Source organism: Pholcus phalangioides, unplaced genomic scaffold (genome assembly GCF_987345545.1).
Source record: "Pholcus phalangioides strain wild (caught in Gottingen) unplaced genomic scaffold, Ppha-v1.0 ptg000008l_1, whole genome shotgun sequence".
NCBI lineage: Eukaryota > Metazoa > Arthropoda > Arachnida > Araneae > Pholcidae > Pholcus > Pholcus phalangioides.
In genome coordinates, this window is record NW_028301601.1 from 2,677,103 (window position 1) to 2,703,696 (window position 26,594).

The window sequence follows — 26,594 nt, forward strand, 5'->3', positions numbered from 1 at the left end:
GTCGGGGGCCATAAGAGAAAAAAATTTATGAAGAAGGGGGCGATGGAACAAAAAGTTTGGGAAATTATGATCGAGATCATAGGTTTCCAAGTTGAGTTCAGAGAGAGCTTTTGTAATTTGCATCAAAATGGTAGTAATTTTTCATTGGTGTTGAAATGAAAAAGATCAATATCACAGTAATACTAATTGCTTTTGAGTTCAGTGAGAGTGTCTCATAACTATTTAATAATCTGCACAAACAAAAATGCTGGAAATCTCTGATCTACATATCATATTCCTACACATTTTGCAGCATGCCAGGAAATGACCAGGTTGAGCAGCACATATATTTTTTTTTTTTGGCATGTCAGAAAAATTCAAACCCTTTTTCCCCAGAATTTGGCTCTCCAGTCCGGGTTAATTTTCACTTATTATTTTTCTAAAATCTTTTTTAAAAATCCTCTTCATTTGTGATTTAAAATTCATTGCTTCTTTACAGAGCTAATCTTCTCAATACAACTTGACCTTGATATTGTTTCTAGGCATAGCATTTGCAAAAGTAATGCAATGATGGATTTACTATAGGAATATTCAGTGTCTACGGAAATCTTTATCAACTTCGAGAAACATTTTTTAAGGTGATCAGATATAATGGTCGAGCTGTGTATCTCACACAAATTTGATTTCTTGCTGTAACAGAAAGTGATTAGCATGAATGGGGATGTGTATATATACGACTGAGTTCAGATTCAATGTTCATTCAAAATTTCGTGAGTTTTATGGAAATATTAAGTGGCAGTACTGAGTACTTGACTAAACTGCAGACAAGTGTTCAAGATTTGTGTAAACAGTAAGATCAATTAGAAAAATGCTTAGACGACAGAGAGAGACCAGATGGGCCAAAAATACTTTCCATTCTGTCTTCAGTTGATGATCAGAAGATGAAACAGAAACAACCAAAATTACCAAAACTGCAAAAACAATTGGCTCAACTTATGTACTTTTCTTGTGAAATTTAAAAAAAAAAGAACTTAGTTACTGGATTAAATGTTAAAGTCCATGCAATGTGGCTGATTCAAGACATAGAAGCCTAATCAGGATTTCAAACGAATGGGTCACAGAAAAGGTTTGAGCATCTTCTGTTCAATGAACATTGATCTGGGTTGAAGCCAAAGTGTTTAGACATGTATATTGAAAAGTAAAAGGCAGTAAATTGTTGAAATATAAAATCTTTGGAGCTTAATTCAGCTGTTTTTGTAAAAGCTGTGAATTGCCTTAAAATCTTTAGTTTTATGGTAGTTAGTACGTACAGATTTCAGAAAAATATCAGTGAATAATAAACAAAAATCAATCAGACAGGTAAGAAAAGAGTGAAATAATTAATAATCTGTGCAACAAAAAAAAATGCTGATGTAGGCAAAAATTAAAGAAAAGGCAAAAACTAAGATAATGATATTGATAAGAAAAATAAAATAAAAATCATGTGAATTTATATATGAATCGTACTTTTTCTAGCACAGCATTGACATCGTCGTGGTTCCTACAATAATGTCCATATACCTCTTTCATCTCTTCCGACATATCACGGAAGCATTCACCTTCCAAAAAGAAAAATGGCATCAATATATTTGCCAAAACCTTTAATAATAAAGCCTCACAATTAACACTATATGTAGTACTCTTACCTCACAAATACACTCCCTTCCAAAAAAATATGAAAATTGAAAATAGAGTACAAATCAGATATGACTGCAGCAATTCCAGTTCCAAATCCAACAGTAAAACAGAATAGGACTCGGTCTCTTTATTTGCATACAATAAAAAGAGTTTCCAATGACTACTTGCCCATTAAAAATAAGTTTTCAAAAAATGGAAATAATGACAAGTCATAGTTTTCCCAATGTAAAATGTCTGTCAGTATCAAATCTGACCTCCCACACTAATGCAAGCTCTGCAAAAATTACAAAAATACACTGGGAGAAAAAGTTTGCGGCATCACAACAGGCAAGCAATTTAACAATATAAATACATGTGGCTGTAAACATATTGACTGATAATCTTGTAATTTAAAAAAAAATGGAATTAATACATTATTCATCATAAAAATCTAATTAAATAATATGCACCAGCTACACATTCATGTAAAACTTATGGCTATGCACTGACATAATCTAACCATTTTTTTAAAATCACTTATATACAGGATGCATAGGTAACAGGGAGCATGGCATTTGACTGCTGAACATTTAATCCTAGAGGCATACTACCAATTAGAAAATTGGTAGTATGCCTCCTATTTCCAAATCATGTGTAGATATGTCAGATATAACAACCATGTTTCAAGGGGTTGTATAGTTATTGAAATAAAAAAGCTAACTTTCCTACTGTCCCCAAAACTCACCAGAAATTTATTGCCCTGTCTCTCCTGATGCCAAAAAAAAAATTCCATGTTTTTAAATGTGTTATTCACAGAGATATTCAAATTCAAAAAATGGAGAAAAGTTGGCAGAAAAACAGCATTAAATACAGGTAAACCGTTTTACCCATATTCTCAATGCTGTTTTTTCCTAACTTTCTTCCATTTGTGAGTTCAAATATGTCACTGAATACTTCACTTAGAAATGTGGAATTATTTGTCGTCATCAAGAGAGGCAGGGCAAGAACTTTGTATTTGTGTGTTTGGGCACACGGGAACAGTATAAAAAAACCATTTTTTTATTTTAATAACTATATAACCCCTTGCAGCATAAAGACATATCTGCATATCCGAGTGATATAAGTTATTTGGATACTTCTTCGAATTGGAGGTGTCTCTAGGAACAAGGGTTTACCAGTAAAATGCCATATGCAATGTTACCTATACACCCCATATATTTCAGATACTTTTGAGGACTTGAAAATGAACTTTTTCAAGAACCATACAAACCATAGAGGTCTTTTCTTTCTTTCTTCCAAACCAAGCACAACTCTTGTCTATCGCCATGGGTTTACCACAAATTGAGTTGTACCAGAAGTGTTAGTGTATATACCTGACTGTCTGAGTGTGTATATGGTGTTGTGGGTGAATTTTTAATACTGCCATCTATACTCCAAATTGTGAGTGAAATGTAATAATTGAACATTTGTAATGTTGTAGGGCTGTTGCTCTCTGTGGCAAAATTTTTTAAGAGGGAGAGCGGCTGGCATTCACATCTCTAAGTTGGGAAACACTTCAGCCAACCACCACTGTAGCACTGGTACAGTTCAAACCAGGGTCCTAACGATGCAAGTCGACCACTCGTCCACCGTGGAGTCTGTCTGCTCTCTGAGGAGACACTTTTTTCATATAAGGTTGGCTCATACATGCATTACACAAACTCCAGCGAACCATTAATTTCCTGCTTGTGGGGATCATTTGCAATATAATGCCAACTAGATACCTGCAGAACTACACTGTGGCACTTGAAGATCACACAACTGCAGATTAAGCATCTGGTTTTGTTTTCAATTTCAGATATTGGCTTAATGGCCAGGAGGAATCATCAAGGTTATAAAACCAATTCAAAACTGTGACATTAAAATGGACTATCGTAAATCAATATTAAAAAAAAGCAGCCGGCCAATCTTATTAAAGAGTAACATAACTAAATCTGAATGTATTCATATGATCTTACTTGTAAAAAGTGAACAAGAAAAAGGCATTTCTCTCTTTTAAAAAAAATTTAACTTGAGTTAAATTTTAATTTTCAAATTAAACACACAAAAAAAAATTAAGTTGTTTTTATGGAAACCTATAGCTTCATTGACCAAGAGATACCATAAATATGTGTATATTTAATACAGAGGTCTTCAATCCATGAACTGCAGACAAAATGTGGAACTGGGAGCTTTTTTGCTGTGACACACCAATCATTTTTAGAGAATAGCTACGCAGAAAAATGGTTAAGTTACAAAAAAATGTTGGTACTATTCTGCTGAAGTGGCTCCTCTTGGCACGATACATAAAATTCGAGGAGAAATGCTTTGTTGGCACAAAAACGGCAGCAACAGTAATGGCTACCCTTAACCAAACACATTGATTTCACTATGAACGGCATTGACCACCAAGATAACGAAATTTCCCATGATAATCATGAGCTAAAAACAATTGATAATTGATCATTATTAAAAATATCATTACAATATTTTTAATTATGATTTATAATTTTGATTATGTGTAAATAAATAATTTTTAACATAATTAATATTTTATAAAATTATAATTAAAAGTTATAATTTATTAACACATAATATTAAAACGGTGCACTATTCGGCTACTAGTCTGAGGAGTTTAAGGGGACCGCGAATATGACGAGAAGGCTAAGCACCCGTTGCCCAACTCTCACTGTAGTGATTATCTTGAATTTGTGATTCACACAAGAAATCACTGTTCCTGAGCAAAAGCATAAGCAGTGAACTGTCATGACAAAATTAAAGCAAAATCATTAACTTATTAATTAGTATTGTTAATTTACCATTTTAATTTTATTTTGTCATGAGGGCATAGTACTCATGCTGTAATGCAGGAACAGATCTCTCGTGTGAATGAATTCCAAAATAATCACCGTAGTGAGAGCATACGGGGGCAAAAGTCCCATACCCCCCATTTCAACACGTTTGTGGTTGGGGAATGACCCAGCCGACTAGCATCCCAATAACACATTCATGTCTTAAAGAACAATACAAAAGCATTTTGTATACATACTCGACATACACTGGTTAGGGAACTAGCTTCTCACTGTGCAGGTCTGGGTTCGAATCCCGGTTCGGGCATGGATGTCTACTAACACTAACAAATTCCCTGGACGGATCATGCTGATCCCTTGGGAATACGTGAGGATCACGTTATTAAAAAAAAAAAAAATTTACAGTGGATCTTGTTTATAACATTTTTCAAAATACTGACAAAAATTTCAAAATACTGTTTTTCAAAATACTGTCATTTTTTGCTCAGAGTAAATTAATTGATTAATTATAACACTTTACTTCAGGTTAGTAATAGTTCATAATGCTTACTTCATGTCAACAAAAATGGTTGTCCAGTGCAGAGCTCAGCCTAATCGAAAGTTCCTATTAGTACAGCTAATTGCTCAATCTTTGCATAAATTAAATATCAGGGAATAACAAGGTATGACTTGGTGGGTTTACAGAAAATTTACAGGCAACAATTCACTGGTAAGAAAATTCACAACCACCAATTCATTGATGGAAAATTAACCGACAACAGTTTGCAACAAGTCAGTGAGTGAGGAATGAGTGACACACTAAATGATACAGTAGTTAGTGAGTCAGTCAGTCAGTAAATGATACAGTAGTTGGTGTTTGTGAGTGAGTGATAGAATGAACTACCTAGTGATTGACTGAGTGACCCGGTGAGTGAGCTAGCTCTAGTGACAAGCCTGACTCACTCGTTCACTTGTTCATGCGATCCTTCATTCACTCATGTGAAACTAATGTCCATGAACTTTCCATTCGGGGATTTTTCTTGACTCTAAATTTTCCTAGCATTGAATTGTTGTCTGTGAATTACACAGTGAATTTTTCAGACGTGGACTTGGTGGCCCCCTGGGCTCCATGGGTTTTAATTTGTCCCGTAATGTCTGAAAGGTTGGAGACCCCTGATTTAAGATGAAAAACTAAAATATAATCCAATCGCTAAGTGTAAACATAAGAGTATGAACCACGTAAAACACAGTTATAATGAACATTAAGATATGCTTTTTATTGGAACCACTGTGAAAAATTCAACATTAAAACTTATGAAGCCATCAGTTAAATTGCTTCCTGACATGCCTGACATATATTTGAAAATGCAACTGAAATATATTGCACAATACCTATCATTGGATTTGAGCAGCATCGAGTTTTCTCCAGCCTTTGCAGCAATCTTGATGCAACATCTATGACCTCTTCCAAGTTACCAAACAAAGTGTTTAGATCGACTCCACTGTCCTGCAATGATGTCATTTTATAAACAATTGAAGTAATAATTAAACATTGATTTCAGAACAGATTGATGAAAACTTCACATTCAAAAATGTAATTCTCAGGCGAGAATCTATATATATTAAATGTATGGGCGTTGCTCGGATAGATTTGATAATATGAAAATTACTCAGCGATGATTGCCCCGTATATTTGAATGCCTCATGGACCCCTCCTAAGGCAAACCCGTCACCTGGAGGGGTGTCAGAGAGCACTTGTGCCCCCCCCCCCCCCGGCTTTAAAAAATACACTAGAAAAAGGTATTCAGAGTATTTACAAATATGTAAATACCCATACACTGAGTATATGTTCTTCACTGCCTCCTTCCCCCGGCAAAAGTTGAAGTGATTAGCTTGAATTAGGGATTGAATTTTCAGAAATCCCATCTTAGTGAGTATCTACATTATAAAATGTAATACTGACCAAATTTAATATTTATACACGAGGGACCCGGGTTCGACTCCCGGTAGAGGCAGAGATGAGTTTTTTCCTTCCTTAAAAAATTAACATCTCAAATAATAAATATCTTCACAACATCCAGTCTTCTGTATATCTTGTATTAACAAGTGGAGAGCGACATTCATGTCATATTAATATTTATAGCTTCAGCGGTTTCGGTTCAGCCTTGATTTTCCACAAATAACTTTTGAACCACTATATGACCTTAGAGGTTGAAATTTTAAAAGTCACTCCTTAGTGAGTCTTTACATCATAAAATAAAACTAAATTTTGTTATAGTTGACCCCCCCCCCCCCTCTGGGATAAGAAAATTTGGGATAAAACCCTTTTTAGTCAGTCTACATCATGTAGTGACGTGTTTTCACCACTGAAGTTATAAATATGAAATTTGAGCGGAAGTTTTATTTCATGATGTAAAGACTCACTAAGAAAAAGGCTTTCGAAATTCTACCACAAGGGGGATTTCAAAAGTTATATGGAGAAATCATCACCCTAGTCGAAATTGCTGAAGCTATAAGTATGAAATTTAGTCAGTAGTTTTATTTTATGATGTAAAGACTCACTAAATAGGTACTTTTCGAATTTCAACCTCTAAGGAGGTCATAAGGCAGTTGAAAAGTTATATGGGGCAATCATGGCCAAGCCGAAAATGCTGGAGCTATAAATATGAAATTTGTGTGGTCAGTATTGTAGTAGTATATTTTACAATGTAGAGACCCACTAAGACAGGATTTCTGAAAAGTCAACCCCCAAGAGGGTCAAAGAGGGGTTCAAATGTTATATGAAGAATCATCGCTGTGAGTATAATTTTCATATTACCAAATTTGTGCCTGGAAGACATGGATAATAGTTAGCGGAATAGATGATACGTAGGACTAGGACTTTTATGCTCTGTAAACTTCTAAAAAATGCTTTATAAAACGTGAATTTATACTTTTAAAAAACTGTAAATATGCCCTATAAAAAAAAAAAATATGTCCTAAAAAATTTTTCCATTCTTATCTCAAATAGTATTAGTTGTAGCAAAATATAATGAGGAGTGTTGATGTTGTCTAAACTATTTTGAACCATTATTTATTGTATGAACAGAAATTCTTTGTTTTACTAACTAATATCATCGAGATAAAATTTCCATCAAAAATTTTCCTTTTGGGCAAGTTTTTCCCCTCCAAATTCAGAATTAATATGCTGCCATCTATAGGTCTCTGCCACAAATCTGGGCTGGAAGAGATCTCGACAATGGTATAAGTCCAGTGGCAAAGTTCTGGCATTCATTCATTCATTGCCATCTATAGGTGAAAATACCTGACCAAGTATGGTATTTAGCTTTAGAAAAGCATCCCACAAAATTAAAATTCTTTTTACTTGATAAAAATGCTCAAAATTTCCCACAAAAATGCTAAAAAATTCTCCAATTTATCAATTTTAGCCAATTTTTCCCACGAGTTACCCTCACAGAGACCAATTCAGATGATTAATGTATTTACAGCCACACACCAGTGTCATTGAAGGGCTAGTATTATTATGCTCTAGCAATTCAATGTCATTGTTTATTGGTTGAAAAACCTGAATTTCGGGAATTTTCACCAATTAGCAAAGATGTGCCATTTTTAGTGCATAAAAATCTTAGCCCTCAGAGCTCTCGTCAGAGGTGGGAACTACAAAAACCAGTCTGCAGGGCTCCCACTCAAATAATGAGAAAAAGTAGAAAAACGCAGGACTAAAAAGTAAGACTGGGGAGGGTAACCCCCTTAGACCAGTGGTCAGCAAACTGCGGCTCGCGAGGCACATGCAGCTCTTTGGCGCCTAGAGTGTGGCTCTTCCACAAAATATCACGTGCGGGCACACAAAAACTCCAGATTTTTGAAAAATCGTGTTTAGACCAGGGTCATCTTAAGAGCATGATAGATGGAGCCCTGGGCCAAGTGATTTTTCTGAGGCCCTTTACCTGACAAATTTTTGAAAATTTCAACCGGTTCTAATTTCTCTGAGGCTCCTCTTTCCTTGAGGGCCCCCGGGCTGTGCCCGGGTGGGCCGGTTCACGGAACCTTTGCCCCTGATATTTCACCTCCGACATTTCGTCCCCGACATCTCGCCCCTGGCACGTTTCGTCCCCAGTACATTTGGCCCCCGGAAATTTCGTCCCTGACATCACCCCGGTACATTTAGCTCCTGGAAATTTTGCCCCGGACATTTCACACCGGGAATTTTGCCCTGACCTTTCGCCTGCCCTGACCATATCAGTGACCTAGTGAGTGACCATATGAGTGACTCAGTGAGTAATCAAGTAAATCGGAAATTGACCCCCCCGTCATTTTGCCTACCTTGACCGTACGCGTGACCGTATGAGTGAATATATGAATGATAGTGTGAGTGACCACACTGGTGTGAGTAGTAAATTTGGGAAAAATATTTTATGCTTAAACTGAAAATTCCAAATTCTTAGAATCCATTAAAGTGTGAGTCACTTGGTCTTTCAGTGCTACGTAACCACCTATAAAAAAGGAGGGGATGAGGAGGATCATCTTTGCAGACACTCCACCTTCGCACTTTGCCAATCACTCAATCGCTCACTTTGTCAATCACTCAATCGCTCACTGGGTCAATCATGCGGTCATTCACTTTATCAATCTTTCGGTCACTCATGCAGTCATTCACTTTATCAATCTTTCGGTCACTCATGCAGTCATTCACTTGGTCACACATTCACTTATGCGTTCCATCACTCAGTAACTCCCTTGATCACTCACTTGAACACTCGTACCGTCACTCCCCTGGTCACATATACAGTCACTCACTTGGTCACTCATGCAGTTAACCACTCGGTCACTCATGCAGTTAACCACTCGGTCACTCATGCGGTCAGTCACTCGGTCACTCATACAGTTAATCACTCAGTCTCTCCCTTGATCACTCATATGCTCAATCACTCAGTCACTCGAAAATTTATTCAAGCATTCACTCTGTCTTTCATTCCGTCAGCCACTCGGTCACTCACACGCTCAATCATTCACTAGGAAACTTACACCAGTATTTAATTAGCCACTCACTTGGTCACTCATTCGGTCAGTCACTTATTCACTCAAACGTTCCATTGCTCAATTCCTCCCTTTGTCACTGACACGGTCAATCCCTCGATCACTCACTTGATCGCTCATACAATTAATCACTTGGTCGCTCATGAGGTCATTCATTTGGTCACTCATACGGCCATTCGGTCAGTCACATGGTCACTCATACGGTCATTCACTCATAAAGTCAATTGCACACTAGTTGATACGGTCACTCATGTGGTGAGTCAATCTGCAACTCGATTAGTCATTTGTACAGTCACTAACGCACTCCTACAGTCCATTTCACACTCACTTGATCACTCACATGGTCACTCACCCAGTCAATCACTCATACGGTCACTCACACAGTCAATCACTCATACGGTCACTCATACGTTCAGGGCAAGTGAAATGTCAGGTGTGAATTTTTCGGGGCCAAACGCGCCAGGGGCGAAATTTCCGGGGGTCAAATGTAACGGGGACGAAACGTTCCAGGGGCAACATGTCGGGAACAAACTGTCGTGGACGGAATGTCGGGGGCAAAAGTTCCGGATCCCGGGTGGGCCCACGCGTTTAGATGGCACTGGTTTAGACACGCATTTTGCCCATTTTGTTCTCACTCCTTTCCCCTTCCTATTGAGTCATCTTTTTCGTGAGCTTTTTGCCAAAAGCCTGGCGCTGCTGTCATGTGACACTTCAGTGACTAATCAGGTGGGTCGAAACTAGGAAGTTCGGGAAAAAGTTGTCGAAAACGAGGCTTTCTTAAGATACTGGGGGAGCAGATAGATGCATAAGACGAGTCTCCCCTCAGAACATGGGGGGGCATGCAATGTTTTCCATACCAAAGGAACGTGAACCTCTACACGACCAGATCACAGAAGATGAAGTTCCTGGGCCACCTCTCATGACGACTCTCCCTTGGTCACCTCTCTTTATCTGCATCCACCTTCGGTCAACGCTGCTAGGAGCCATCCACCTTCGGTCAACGCTGCTAGGAGCCATCCACCAGGGGTCACACCTCTGAAGACGACGTTCCTAGGCTACTACCTCTCACGATGACTCTCCCGTGGCCACCTTTCTCCATCCGCATCCAACATCAGTCATACGTAGAGTCTGAAGAGGTCGACCTCAGCGAACGTACCTCAATCAGATCGAGGACGTTTTTAGCAAAGGCCAGCTTAGGAGTACCATAATTAAGTTAATAACAATGTACCTACCTATATAGTTTAAGTTTAAAAAAATTTGGCTCTCAAAAGAAATTTCAATCATTGTACTGTTGATATTTGCCTCGGTTGACTAATAAGTTTGCCGACCACTGCCTTAGACAATATAATCACAGTGTAATGAAAAAAATCCCTAAAAAGATTTTTTGCAAAAAAAAATTTTTTTTTAAATTTTGAACCAACGTTTTTTTCATAGCACTATTTCAGTTTCCTATAAGATTGACTCAAGCTAAAGCAAAATAACAAATAACTTGGTTACAAAACCAATTTTTTGGATAAAACAGTATACTAGCAACACCACAGAGATATAATTCTTTTCTGTCTCTCCTCATATATGTATATTACATTCTTTTTTTGGAGTCTTCCAAAGTGCAGAGTTTGTCAACTCTCTTCGATAATGCATGGCAAATTTTAAAGACATACGTTTTTTAAGAATGATACTCTTTCGAAACCACTTTCAAAAGTGCAATGCAAAATGTGTAAATTATAAGATTCGATGTAAATAAGGCAAAGTGAACCAAATAGTTTTACAGCGTTGTCCATCCTTTTTTAAAGGGATTGGTTCACATTTTACTGTTCAATGCCAGTGTAATTTTTTGACAAATGAAGCACTTCCATTTCTAGCCCTTTGCTGAGTATTGTAAATATTGTTTATGCCTCTTCATGCCTTAAAAATACAGAAAACCACTGAATGCATGCTACTGGGTAGCATCAGAATCACCAAACCTAGAATAGGTTTATGTATCCAACTGCTTTGTAATACAAACTGTTGTTTCACCTATACACAAAATGTCCACCATAATTTTGAATGATGATTTTTTTTTTAATGCTTTTTTCCATCCAGACCGAAGTCTTTAATGACTACTCTACCGTTCAATCCTCAAACTAAGCAAATGAAAAATTAATCAACCAAATGGTCCACATACACCCCCCCCCCCCAAGTAATCTTAAAAACGATACAATTTCTGCTTTGGCAGAATCATTAGTTGCATTCTCCAACATTTGTAATATTTGGCAATATAACAATGATTCCCTGCTCAATTAAAATCAATTATACAAATTTTGTCGATAGGATTTTGTAAAAAAAATAGGAAAAGTATGACAAAAACTAGAAAGTAGGACAAAACCGAGAAAGTAAGACATTTTACCGAAAAGTAGGACAAGTGGGAGCCCTGAGTATGGAGCGAAATTGGAATAGCGAGGAAAAAATTTACTTTATCGAAAATCATGAAATATACAAATATGCCTTAAAATTTTGAAAATATGCTCTATCGTAAAAATAGCGAAAAGTGCAAAAAAGTATAAAAGTATGCAAAAAAAGTATAAAAGTATGCAAAAAAGTACAAAAGTATGCAAAGAGATAGAAATTTGAGCCCTAATAATAAGTGATAAGAACATGAAAAAAAATGTTATATTTTTCATTTTAAATTTTTTTTTTTTCATACATCGATACATAAATTGTGAAAATAAAATAAAAGGACCAAAAAAAATTGAACTTTGACAAATATACTCGCCTTTCCTTCTTTAGGGTTACGCAGAAATACATCATACAATATTTTCAGGTCTGACAGGTAATCTCGTTCTGTCTGTAATATCTCTGTAACTACACATGATCTTTGTTCTTTTGTCTTCTTTCTGATGAATAAAAAAACTGAATATCAAAATCTGACAAAATATAATTTTTATGTAATTGGATACAATAGAATTTTAGTTATATGGGGAGTGTTCTCACCACACACATACAACAGAGAGAAAAGGTTCTCTAATATTTCAGTACAATAATTTTTAATATTCTTAGTTTCTTGACATACAAGTTATCTGTGGATCACATGGAAATGTTACTGGGGGGATGGATCTTTCTTGACTGGTTTTTCCTGTTTCAATAGCATTTGAAGTAAAGTAGGGCCCAATTAGCCAAGCCCAGGGCCAGACTTACCTAGTTTTTATCACAGTTTTTGCAAAATAGCTTTTTAATTAAGCATATTGAAAAGTTACTGGAGTTTTTAAAATTAAGCTACAAAAATAATTAATCAGCAAAAATTGATTTTTGTTAAAATGTAAGAAATATTGATAGACTAATTAATATGGGAATAGTGTTAATTACATTAATAAAAATTTACTTTAATTACTAGAAGTTTGATTGATTTTTCAGAATTTTTTTCTATGTAAATGCTATTTCAAAAGAAAAAAATGTGGTTGGTTGGTGTTTTTTTTTAAGTTGTTTTACCAACCTTGTGTACGATGTAATACTGTTGATAACCAGTGCATCAACCTTTACGTGTTTCCGGCAAGGCCAGCTTCATAACATATAAATCTAAATCTGATTTGAGCTTGTTACAGCGACCTCATATCATTTGACATCTCCAACAATGATTTGTGGTCTGTGTGCTCGGCGACATCTTTGATGACCTCTCTGCATAGATCAGGCTAGGATCCTCTTCAAATAGCAACATTCATCAACTCCTGTTAATACAAATACAAATACGATGCCACAACAGGCAAATTGCCCAACGAGGTGGCTGACTTAAGAACATCATGGATCCCCGAGCCATTTTTTGGAGGCCCTACCTACTACTGCTACACCCCAAATGCACCCCCCCCGGAACCCCCCAACGAATCGGTACATGCGGTAATGTGCGTGTACGTGTAGTGCAACCTGACGTAAAGTTTTTGTTTCTGTGTAATGCTTGTTATGTGTAGTGCTGTCATCTGCCCCCAGTTTTTCTAACTATGAGTGAAGTGTTATGGTTGAATGATTTACCGTTGTAGGACTGTTGCTCTCTGTGGCGAGACTTTTTAACGGGAGATCGGCTCGCATTTGCGCCTTGAAGTTGGGAACCACAGAAAACCAACTTCAGCCGACCACCACTGTGGGGTTCGAACCCGGATCCTCGCATCACGAGTCCGCACTATAACCACTCGACCACCACAGCGGCCTTGTTGTCTGCTGTTGTCATGTTTCATTTGGTCAATCATCATACAAGAACCATATATCTGGATGGCTCATGATAACGTCGCTCTGGAAGTAGTCCTGTATACTAGATCTTCTTACCAGATCTTGGCTAGTATAAACCAGAAAATTGGTGGTAGTCAGGAATGCTTGAAAACCAAGGGAGGAAAAAGGCATTCTGCTGTGACGTGGAATTTATAAACTTTGGTGAAATCCACTTTAATATTTGTGGCAAGTTTTCTTGCATTTGGTCATGTGATTAGAATTTTGATATCATTCAAATCGATGTGATTTTGAATTTGAGAACTGTGTTGTACTAAGAAACTAAATGTTAACTAAAAAATTTAATGTGAATAAATGTCTTCTGGTAAAAAATTGATTTTTGATTATTTCATTTTGTTGTCTGCTTAATTTGGATGGGACTTGGGAGTGCAATGATTCATTGCAGGATCATGGAGAGCAGAATTTAAAGTTACAACAAGAGATGTGGGCTAGCTTAAGGAATGGTAAGACAGCTCTGTGACAGAAGACATTGAGAATGACTATTTTTAAAAGCACTGTGTGTAATCCTCAAAATTTTGTAAACTGTAAATATTTGTTAGTACTTTCACATGTACTTTAATATATTAATTTGATTATTTTATTGCACTACATATAAGTGTTGTGTAAGCATAATTTCCACCAATCGTGGGTTTATTTCATTTAACACCAAAATTCTATAGGTTCTGGATAAACGAGGTTTCAGTAATACGTGGTGGGTCTGGTTGACATTAGCTCTAATAATTAGGGGGTCTTAATTTAATTCAAAAATCTACAAATCATTATTCCAATGAATCTTTAAAGTTAGATATGGATATACAGTTGACGCTTTTGATTTTATGAACTTCCAATTTACAAATTGACACTTTTCCATACAAGCTAGTTCTCTAATTCCTTTAAATGTCTTTGCTAGTTACAAAATAGTTGAAGTATAAATTTGTAAAATGAGCGTCGAGAATATGTAGCTTAGATTTCAATTATGTATTAGCAGTATCTAATTTTTAACCAGTCAAGTGGTTACGACGGCGTTTGCCGTCGCTGCCATTCGTAATGTTGGTGCCTACGACGGCATTTGCAGACACGCATACTTTTTTCATTTTTTTTCACCATTCAAGTGGTTAAGACGGCATTTGCCGTCGCTGATATACGTAATGGTGTTGCCTACGACGGCATTTGCAGACACACAGAGTTTTCTGTCTTTTTCACATAGACATGACGAAATAATTTGTCATACATGTGCTGCCATCTCTGTACAGCCATCCTTCTACTTTATTATCTCATCACTAGATGGAGTTGAAAATTATATTTCAAGGTCTGAGATTATTATTACTATTATCTTTGTCATGTTTTGCAAAGCTGCATCCCCATCGCTTTTTCTTTTCCTCGGTTTCCAATTCCCTTGCGAAGATGCATCTGTTTTATTACTCATATATCTTTTAGCAAAGGTTCAACTACTATGATTCCACATAAATCCATCAACAGCATTTCTTCTAGTCACAGGACATTATGGACCCCCCCCCCTTTTGGGATGTCATATTGCGTATTGACACATTCGAGTTATAAAAAAACATGCTATAAAAAAAATATTTTAATATTTCAAACTTCCAAGAAAAGGAAAAAAAGGGGAAAAACCGTGCACATCTTCAAAAAAAAGTGGGCACTGCGGGTAACGCTCGGAGAAATTAATTGGACAGTTGACTGGTTAAGGGGGGGGGGGGAAGGAATCAGGATCAGTCAAAAATATTTGGATCAATTCAATCAGAAATACAATTTTGTAGCATTTAACACCTCCGAGATACTCGTATAATTAACTTTGGAAGCTCACTTTCTCTCCTCAGCTCTTTTCCTTTCTTCATCCCCTCTTATCTCAGAAGTTGATCCAGAACTTTGTACACTGGGTGCAACTGCTACTGATGCATTGGTAATGTTTGTCGAAGCTGAGGTTTCTTCTAACAACTGCAAGTCCTCTGGAAAATAAGTTAAAGCTAGTCATGAATTGACAGATTTCAATTATTTTATATTCATCTTTATTATTTTTTTTATTTTAACATTTTTATTATTTCCTTAAAGATTTATATACAGTAACACCCCAAAGTTATAGGATGAGTGCAACTGACGATAATCATGTAAGCCAAATCTGCATAGTACAGGTATCATGGCTGCCTTAAGAGCATCATGGGGCCTCTGGTCAAGTGGTTTTCGCGAGATCCCCTACCTGGAAAATTCTTGAAAATCTCTACCAATTATTCTTGTGAGCCCCCCTTCTTTTGAGGCCCCTGGACTGTGCTCAGGGGAGGGGCATGCATTAAAACGGTACTGATAGGTATGATTTCGTACATAAATGTTAGTTGATTGAAACAAGATTTTTGGACAAACACCTGTCTTTCAGTAAAAATTTCAATAGAAACAATAGTTATTCCAGCATAATATATTAAAATGGAGAAAACAGTTATTTTGATACTGATAAATTCATAAAATCTAACTTGCCCTGTGGCTACAACTTAGTCCTTAAAAGTCAGTATTCTTTGCAAATGAGCGTCATGGTAGTAAAACTACAGTAAACTGCTTGTTTTTGAAAGCTAGAAAAAAACTTATACCTGTGGGTCAAAATTAATTTAGAATTGTCTTCAATGAGCATCACATTAAACTTTCTTTTAAACATTGGCAATAAGGTTGAACTTCAGGTATGAAACTGACAAGCCAAGCATCTAAGCCTTGGGATTTCATTTCTTATTCATGGCATGATTTCAGTCTTTAAAAGCTTCATCAGCTTACACTGTGGACTCTCAAAAGTCAATGTACTTTCTTTAGCACTGGAACGACATGAATTTCGAACTACCTAGTGCAACAGATAGTTATTTTTACTGGAATAGGGAAAAAAATCAAGATAAAATATAATTATTGTAATTTTCACTACAACTGTAAATTTTCTTTACACTTCTTAAAACAGTATCTATTCAGTTTCCGATTTATTTTTGCAATAAACCCTTGTTCATGTACAAGTACAAAATTCTTGTGGAATTTTGGACCAAAGGGCTTGTTACGACAAAGACTAATCCCACATTTTACCTTAAAATGAGGTTTGACAATGATTTCTTGAGCTCTTGTAATTTGTGGCTTCATTTTCACTTGACAGTTCACTGATGAGAATTGAAGCACAATAATATGCTTGAGAAAATTAATTTCAATAATAATGTGACCATCACATACTCCCAAGAGATCTTTACGATCTGCAGAAGGAATGACTGCTTTTGTTGTGCTAGTGTTAAAATGGTGTCCTGGTGAACTAAACCATGCTTAATTCATCACCACTTAGTAATTGTCACCACCTCGACAATGATCTTAGAATTGCATTGGAATTTAAAGAGTACGAATTTCTCAAAGAATATCGAGTAACTCCCTGTATTCTCTATAGTCTGAGTATTAATGAACAATTCTTTATTTGCTTAAAGCCGAATAAAAAATTTACATAGTGGAAGCATATACATATTTAGTGGAAGCATTTACATATATCTATATATCATCAAGAGACAAGTTCACACTTCAAATGAAAAGTATTTGAAGATACTTACTCTTCAAGGTATTGATTTCATCATTTAAATTTTGAATTTCTTTGTTAAACCTCAGAACATCAGACTGGATTATGTTCTTAACACTCTTATCATTCTGACTGCTATGTTTCTCATTTTCCAACTTCGACCTGCATGCTATCAGTTTCTGCATTCAAGAAAGACAACAAATTTCTTTTGAAACATATCGTATCTGGATTTTCACTAGATGTGATATAAACATGAATCTAAGACACTTCATTGGACAGAAGTACATAAATCAAATCTACATTGCAGACCTTAAAACCTGATAATGCAAACTGAAATTTATTAACATAACATATACATACGTGCTTAAAATGACACCAGGACATGTACAAACATACATACATAGTCCACTTCCGCTTTGCCTACAAAATTAGGTACCATCCGTCCAAGGCAAATTATTGAAGATTTATGCAGGTGGCAAACACATTCCAAACAGAAGCAATCATTAAGGATCATTATCATTTTTGTTGCACCAGTCATTTTCTGCACATAGGGCTAATTAGCCTGGGACCTACAATTTATTGCCAATTAATCATTAAGGTATGTCTACACATGCTTACTTGACCAAGGGAGTAACAAATAAACACACCAAACTTTCGCTTCTCTTCTGCTTTTTTCCACTTCTTCTCCCCTCTCGAGGACAAACAGATTGCAATTGCAACGCTTTTTCTATACAGAATCCAAGATACGCAACTCAAGTCTCTTAATGTACCGACTGTCCTTATAAGTACTCCCAAGTTTAACTTTCATATAGTCACATTGCTTGGCACGCAAATAAAATATTTCTTGACATCAGTACACATTGATTGGGAATTTTAGCAAACCACTAAAGGGCAACACATAGCATGATGCACCTTTAGTTATATGAAAATTTCAAAAATTGGTTGAAAACAAAATGTTAACAGTATTATAGTGCATTCATTACTTTTTACTTTGAATTTCTTATCAGATTAAAAAAGTGCTGTCTTGATATTCACAGAACAATCACTGAAATTTCGCCAATCCAGTCATCAAAATAAGGAATAACAAATTTACAAACCTTCAATTCTGCCTCTTTCTCCGCTAACCTCTGCTTCAATGCATCTGCTAGAAAAAGTTAATAAATCACAAAACATTACTGTACACGAAACATTTTATTTGGTCATGTGCCATCATTGATGAGATTGCTCTACATTAATTACTTCACCTCAAATAGATTTAAACATTAAGAAAATTACCATTTAAAGTACCAGTTTGACCAACAGATGAGAAGCTATAGTCTGAAGTTCCCACTCTCTGTGCAGGGATAGCATTTGCTGGAAGAGGGGGTCTGACAGGAGCCTTTGAAGCACGAGTCCCTGGGTAAGTTTACAAAAAGAAATTACAAATAAACAAGATTTATGAGAATAGATCCATGGAATGTCAAATCTGTGTAAGAGTTCAGCTTCAAAAGAGACAAATAATTATAGTTTATGCAGCATCGATTACATGATAATTATTGATACATGTTATCCATCAACATGAGTAATATGCAATTGAATGGCTTTTGTTGGCTTAGGCATGAATCGGAGTGGGGGAAGGAACGGTTATGTTCTGAATTTTTAAAATACGGGGGTGATTATAAAAAAACTATCCCAACATATGGGCCCCTAACTATCATGCCATTCACAGAAACTGAATGAAATTTTGGCATAAGGTATTTTGAGGTATGCGCTCAAGAATGATATGGAAAACAACAGTGTCACTCTAACAGTTATGGTTACAGTGAGAAAATTTCGAAAATATCAAATGGCAACACCAAGTTTTTTGTATTGGAATGCGATCTCCATACTGAAAAACACTAAATAGTGTTGGAATGGCACCTGTAGCACGAAAATCCCCGGAGCTAGGCAAGGAAAAAGTAAAAAGGACTTTGCCGTGCACCAGAGCATTAAAGTTTGTTTCATTCGTCACACCGTTTCTTCGGCTGAGATCCCAGCCTGATTAGTCCTCCACAAGGTCATGTGGAAAATTTGTGAAACACAATAAAATGCTTTATTTTATGCTGCTTCTCTGTCCTTATTGGTTGTCCTCACTTTTAGCCTATCTACCGCCGGTGATATTCATGCTACAGTTGCCGTTCGAACGCTATTTAGGGTTTTTCACAATGGAGATCACATTCCAATACAAAAAACTTGGTGTTGCCATTTGATATTTTCGAAATTTTCTCACTGTAACCGTAACTGTTAGAGTGACACTGTTGTTTTCCATATCATTCTTGAGCGCATACATCAAAATACCTTATGCCAAAATTTCATTCAGTTTCTGTGAATGGTATGATAGTTAGGGGCCCATATGTCAGGATAGTTTTTTTATAATCACCCTGTATTTAAATAATATTATACAATTGAATCCCATTTTAATGAATACCACTATAGTTAAAATATCGTTCTAACAAACATTTCTTATCCCCCATATAAGTTTACATAGGAACAATACAAAAACCTGGAATCTCTTTATAAAGAAATTTTATTTTAACAAAGTCATTTCCCCAGTTTCTTGGAGTTCATTATAACAGGATTTGACTGTATAAAACAATGTATCGGGTAATTCACTGTTGCGGCTTCAAATTCTGTATTTGTGTTCATGAAGTTTTCAGAGACTTCTTAAAAACGTGTACAGCTTTATCTGATAGACAACTAAAAAAAAATTTGGCACCAGTCAATTTTTAATAGCTGAGCATATATTTTGAAGAATAAAGATTCATGATAATGTTTTCTTCGACTGTACAAGGACTTTGTGGCAGCATACCGTGTTAGTTAACTGAATTGAATTCCAAAAAAAAATCCTTATTTGGTACAGTAGGCAAGTATTTTATCAACCCCACCAGGCTTTATCCAATGCAAGAGTTGGGTAAAATGAAAATTAATTCTTAAATATGTAACATCACAACAGATACTGAACAGAAAGCAATGATGTGAATGATACTACAATGAAACCTTTTTTTTTTGCGGACACTCGCTGCACATAAAAATTTGTGTGTAAAAGAGGGGTAACGACATCAGAGGGTGTTCCTGTTTAAATTGCAAAACACAGTATTAACAATAACTCAAATGGTCCGTTGTTTGCAAATTTCAAAGGAACAAAATTCTGACAATGCAAGATGCATTTAAAGTCATGAAATTACGTAATTATTGCACATATGCACAATTTAAATGAAAAAAGAAATTGATGAATACACTGACCAGGTGATTTGTGCTGTAATAAAAGCTATATTTCCAAAACTGTTCTTGCCCGATACTCTCTAGACAACTTTCACACCCCTACAACATATAAATACAGCTACTCACTAAGAACTGATTATTAGCTAAGTAAAATGCACCTCTCCAATTTTACTGTCCTCATCTGACACAAACATGCATGCAGTATAAATAGAATTTAAAAAATATCTAGTTGTTCGGTCATTGTCCCTGAGTTTCTACTTGATATTTTTCTTGCTCGAGGGGACAAGTGAAAATTTATTGAAAAATCACTCTGTCTAAAAAAGAATTGGAAGTTACACATGTTTGATACAACAATTATATTCCTGTATAAAGCGTTTTTTTTTTTTTTTCCTTTTTTTTCTAGGGTCTTCCTAATTTTGAGTACATTCTCAAGCAAAAATAAATCTTCCAATAATCAGCATTTACATACAAAAACATTTCTTACAATACTAGTGGCTAGCATCTCTAGGCAGTAAGTGAAAAAAAATTCAATAGTAGCCTGTGATGGCTGTCAGTATACAACTATATGCTAATTAGTCAATAAATACAGTAAAAGTCCACTATAACAAGTATGACTTATAATGAGTGATTTGCAAGTGATTGTCAAAGATATAATGTTAAAGATACAAAAGTATTCTCTCAATTATATCAAGTTGTAAATTGGAACTTTTTCGCCATAACATCAAAAAAATTCTTGAGAGAGAATGCTAGTTTTTCTTTCTCTCCCTTCAAAACTTAAACTAAAAATGATGGATTATTATCCCTTATCATCGCACACATGCTTCTCTTAAACAATACTCTGAGGTACTTCTGAGGTACAAAGAATGAACACAGAAGAAGAAAGTTTTTCCTCCCCTTTCTTCCTATTTTTAGGCTTTCCTACAATGCGCACAAAATATTGGCAATTCTATTTGATTTTAAATTCTCCAAGGCTGGCTTATTTAATTCTCCACTGGCTTATTTAAACTTATTTAAAAAAACTTAATCATTAACTTAAAACTTAAATAATTTACGGAGAAAATGTTAATGAGTTCATGAAGCCATAGAAGTTAGCAATGATATAATAATTGATAATTTCAGTTATTTAACTAGTAGGCTAAATCTATTTGAGAATACAGCAGACTCTCGTTAATCCGGCTGTGCACTAATCCTGCCCGTACAGCAATGCAGCGTTTTTTCCTCAAGCACAGAAGAGGAAAACATGTCACTGTATGTCTGTATCCGGAATTTCATACAGTTCACGGCGCTTAATGTAATCACATAGGAATTCTAGGTGAGGTTTCTGATAACAATAACCGATTACTAACTATATCTGAAAGAAATGCAAAAGCAAATATGATGACCATATCTACAGTTTAATCTAACAGAATGTTAAAAAACAGGACAATCAGTTCTTTTCCACACAACTCATTGCAAAATGTTCAATTGTGTGGCGTTTTCTTTTCTTGGTTGTCTTTTCTTATATTTTTCTAAAATTTTTTTTTTTTGCTTTAAGCTAAAATCCCACATTTATTATTATAATCCAGCCATTATGAGGCATTTGGATGAAATTATCTTATATGCTTTATGAATTATGATAATTTTTTCATTTATGATGCATTCTATAGATAACCTGAGAAGGTCTTCCAGCGGACTGGGCATCTGGTCTACTACTACTTACTTAACCAACCATGCACCTCGTACACATTCCTCTGAGGAATTTCTAATGAATCAGTACATGTCCGAACACGTTATATATGTGTATGCATGGCCTTAACATTTATGTTGTTAGAGTTGTCCTTGTTTCGTGTCCTTGCTGGAGATTCTATCTGTTTTTCATATTTTGAAGCAAAGATGGTAAATGTTTGAATTTTCATGTTTTATAATTATGTTGAAGGTCTACCTGCTCTAGTACACCAGACAATCTGGTCTGGTGAAAGAAACTAACCAAGAACTGAAGCAAGAAGATTCTGTTTTTACAGTACACTTGTATTCACAACAGGTGGGCCATTGCAAAAGTAACTTCATGCATATGTGGATTTTAGCAACTACTACTGTCCAAATAGGGCATTGTGAACCCAGTACGAAAACTATTGTCTCAGCAAGGACTTCCTGAATATATAGTCTTGCAGGTTAATAATGATCATTTATCGAGAAAGAAGGCCTGGTTCAACCTCAGCATCAAAATTTGCACTAAAAACTGGTGACAGAAAAAAAAATGCTGACATAAATCGTAATCCTTATAACTATAAATATCAAAGCAGTAGCCTCACTAATCTGGCGCATATCGACCCAGAGTATGCAGGATTATCAAAACGCTGGATTACTGGAAGTTAGTGGGAAAAAGCCCATTTGAATAACAGTACATGCCCAGCTTATTAGAATCACAGATAATACTATCATTCTGAGATTATGACTTTTGCAAAATATGGAACAGACCAATATGATGTTATGATACTGGTCTAATGATATTGGTCTATGATAATTAGACCAATATCATAATATGATATTGGTCTAAATGTATTGGTCTGTTCCATATTTTGCAAAAGTCATAACAATCTCTGAATGATAGTATTATCTGTTATTCTAATAAGCGGCATCTACTGTTATTCAAATGGGCTTTTTCCCACTAACTTCCAGTAATCCAGCGATTTTGATAATCCTGCACACCCTGGTTCAATGTGCTGGATTAGAGTCTATTGTATAAAATTCTATGCAAAAAAAAACACCTTTGAGGATCAAGTGTCACGAGATCAAAAATTAATTTTCATGACTGAAAAGTTCTGTTCACATTCTCTAATATTAGAATGGAATTATCTAAAATATAATTTAACGTAGATAAAGTAACAGTTTTCTACAATTCATAACCTGACAGAGCAAAAAATATAAATTTGCCAGTAATGAGAAGTCTGTTATAACGACAATTTTCCATGTGATCATGAGCTCTCATAGTAACGATTCTTTTACTGTGTATGCTATTTCAAAACTTCCTAAGATGCTAGCTTCCAGTGTTGGAAAACAATGAGAAGCAACCTAAAGCTCTTAAGAGACATGCTGTCTTTCATCTATGGTGGCCACAGAAGCCTAAACAGATACATATTATCACAACATTAACATATTTGCATCCCATTTAAGATAGAAACATGTTGCGATATAAAACAAAACACGATCGATTGTGAATATATCAAAAACTATTAAATGCTAATAAGTACTAAACAAAAAAGTGCAACTTACTTGATGATTCATCTTCAACATCCCATGCAGTAACTTCTTTATTGCCGAACCATTTTGAGCATTTGTCGTCCACGCTGAATGGTAACAGAAATATAAATTAAGAAAAGCAGCAATCATAAGATTTTCATTGAACAATGAAAACCAATATACTCTGTAGTACGAGAATACAGTGATAACTCGGATAACGAAGATAATTCCTTCCGGAATCATGTTCATTAGCAGAAACAAGATTTCTCATAGGCTTCTATGGAAAATTGTCCAATTTGTTTGAGATACGAACCAAAATTTAAAGATAAGTTTTTAAACATCAAAGAGCGCTATAAAAAAACACAAGAACTGGCCAAAGGCACAACAAACAGCTTTGTAATTGGGAAATGAGAATTTACAGAAAAATGAGAGATACTAAATATCTTTTTATTTCATACTACACTGCTGGCCACCCAAATTGCAACACCAAGAAAGACAAGAGATATCGCAACAATATTTATTTTGTAGATAACATGTTGACCAAGCATCAAATGATTAAATTTATAGACTTCTGTGAAGTGTAGCCAGAGTAGCCGCCATTGTTGAAGATCACCGCTGCCACACGCCTCGTCATTGATTCAAAGAGACTTTGGATGTGTTCTTGGGGTACAGCAGACCAAGCAGCCTCCACGCGTTGCCAAAATTGATCTGGTGTGGCAGCTGGGGATGTAATCTGGGTCAATCGTTGAGCAACCATGGACCACATGTTTTCTATCGGCGAAAGATCCGGAGAGCGAGCTGGCCAGGGAAGCAATTCAATCTGGCGATTGAAGAAGAACCTTTGGACAATGCGTGCCACGTGTGGTCGCACATTATCCTGTTGAAATATGGCTGTGGGCAAGCCCTGAAGGTAAGGAAGGACAACTGGCTCCAACACCTCGGAGATGTAGCGCTGGCTTTTTAAAGTACCGGCAATGCGTACTAGAGGAGTGCGAAAGTGATATCCAATACCGCCCCATACCATAATACCCGGTGCAGGACCAGTGTGGCGGTGCATAACGCAGCTGTTCAGCATCCTCTCTCCACAGTGTCTCCAGACTCGAATCCAACCATCGTGGTGTTGCAGACAGAAGCGTGACTCGTCAGTAAAGGCGATTTCATTCCATTGTGCCGTCCACATCCTTCTTCCATCGCACCATTGGTGGCGGAGACATCTGTGGTTCTGCGTCAAGGGTAGACGAAGCAATGGACGTCTTGCGGACAGACCACTCTGCTGTAAACGGCGTCGAATGGTACGCGCAGACACTGGATGATGCGGTACAGACTGAATGTGCTGTGCTATGGTTCGTGATGTGGCTGAGCGATCCGTTACTGCCATATGCACAATACGCCTGTCATCACGTGAAGTGGTGCACTGAGGTGGATGCGATTGAACACGTCGGTCCGTCGTACCCTCCTGCATCCAACGATCACATATCCACATTACAGTTGTTTGGTTTCGTCCAACACGACTACCGATTTCCCTGAAAGATAATCCACAATCTCGGTAGGCCACTATCCTTCCTCTGTCGAACTCGGATACTTGATCAAAAGATGATCGCTGTTTTCTACGAGGCATAATTGATCGTTTTTTTGAAAAAACCACTAGAAAAACACAATTGCCGTACTTCAAATCGTCGAAATCTCCAAGCCTTAAATAGCGCTTTGAAGTGGCCCCACAGGTGCGCGTGATGTGCGTCTGCGCTGAAATTCTAATCATTTGCATATCTCACCTACGCTAATGCATGTTGTAAATTTCATATTATTTGCATGCTTCCTTCAGGGTGTTGCATTTACGGTGGCCAGCAGTGTATATGCACAACCATCACCAGCTTCAGTGTACTGAAGCCAGGCCCGTTTATAGATGTCCCCCATTCATTTGTTATTTGGTTAGCTCATTTCTGTGTCTGATACATGCAGATGAAAAAGATAAGCTCCTAGAATGTGTCCCGACTGTTCAGTTTGATGCTAAGAGTCTTGCAATGAAAAAACGTGTGCTTTGAAAAAATAGGCTCATTTTTTTTTCACTCCATTTTCTATCAGCTGAATCCTTCATTTTACATGAAATGAGATTCAAAAACTTTCAGAAAAAGAAACGGAGGTACACCTGGAAAAAGTACCTCGGGCAGACATGAGTTAATCGGGCTCGAGTGATAGTAATTCTGATGATGATTGCTGCTATAATTCAGATCATGATGCGACTGCTTTATTTTAGCACAAACATCCATCTCAATAAAAATTAGCCCAAAAATTCATAAAACCAGGGTATTACTGTATTTTATCCCATTTCTGAATGAATGTCTTTGGAATTAAATACATATTCTGTAACATGCAGATTCCTTGAATTGAAGGAGGAGAAATCACCCAGGGTGTGTAATAGGAATGCAAATGTCCACTTCCTTCCTCCAACTTATGTCAATAATAAAAAATTTTATTGGACCCGGGGGAGGGGGATCAACTCTGTATCCACTTATGTTCGACATACACAGAAGCCACGGAATAAAATTATAATTTGTTAATTACTTACTTTAAAGTATAGGAACAAAATTATTAAAAGTGCACTGTTTCTGAATGTTTACCCGATTTGAATATCCTGTTGTGTGAATTTTTCTTTTTCATGGGATCCTGACTTCATTACAGTCACCATTTCTGTCACCTTGTAATCAAATTGCTTCTGTTTTTGATCTGGTTTCTTTACTTAGCCTTTGATTTTGCACACTAGTGTATCTCAACCAATACCAATTCTCTCAAGCTAAACTTTTGTGCTATTTCTACGGAAATTGAGACTTCCACGTCAAAAAATATTATTTTCGCAGTTCAACTTTCAGTGATTAAAATGAAATACAAAAAAA

General features: G+C 36.2%; 1 protein-coding gene across 1 annotated transcript in view; it reads right to left on the bottom strand.

The window, feature by feature from the left end:
- Positions 1-26,594, bottom strand: part of LOC149083490 (dynamin-binding protein-like) — an 82,542-nt gene that overhangs the window by 27,175 nt on the left and 28,773 nt on the right. The window contains exons 5-12 of the mRNA XM_089234010.1: positions 23,737-23,810; positions 18,520-18,639; positions 18,342-18,388; positions 17,279-17,423; positions 15,532-15,673; positions 12,232-12,352; positions 5,835-5,949; positions 1,486-1,577 (exon numbers count right to left, since the gene is read on the bottom strand). Coding sequence (XP_089090136.1) covers positions 1,486-1,577; positions 5,835-5,949; positions 12,232-12,352; positions 15,532-15,673; positions 17,279-17,423; positions 18,342-18,388; positions 18,520-18,639; positions 23,737-23,810 — 856 coding nt within the window. The remainder of the gene's footprint in view (positions 1-1,485; positions 1,578-5,834; positions 5,950-12,231; positions 12,353-15,531; positions 15,674-17,278; positions 17,424-18,341; positions 18,389-18,519; positions 18,640-23,736; positions 23,811-26,594) is intronic.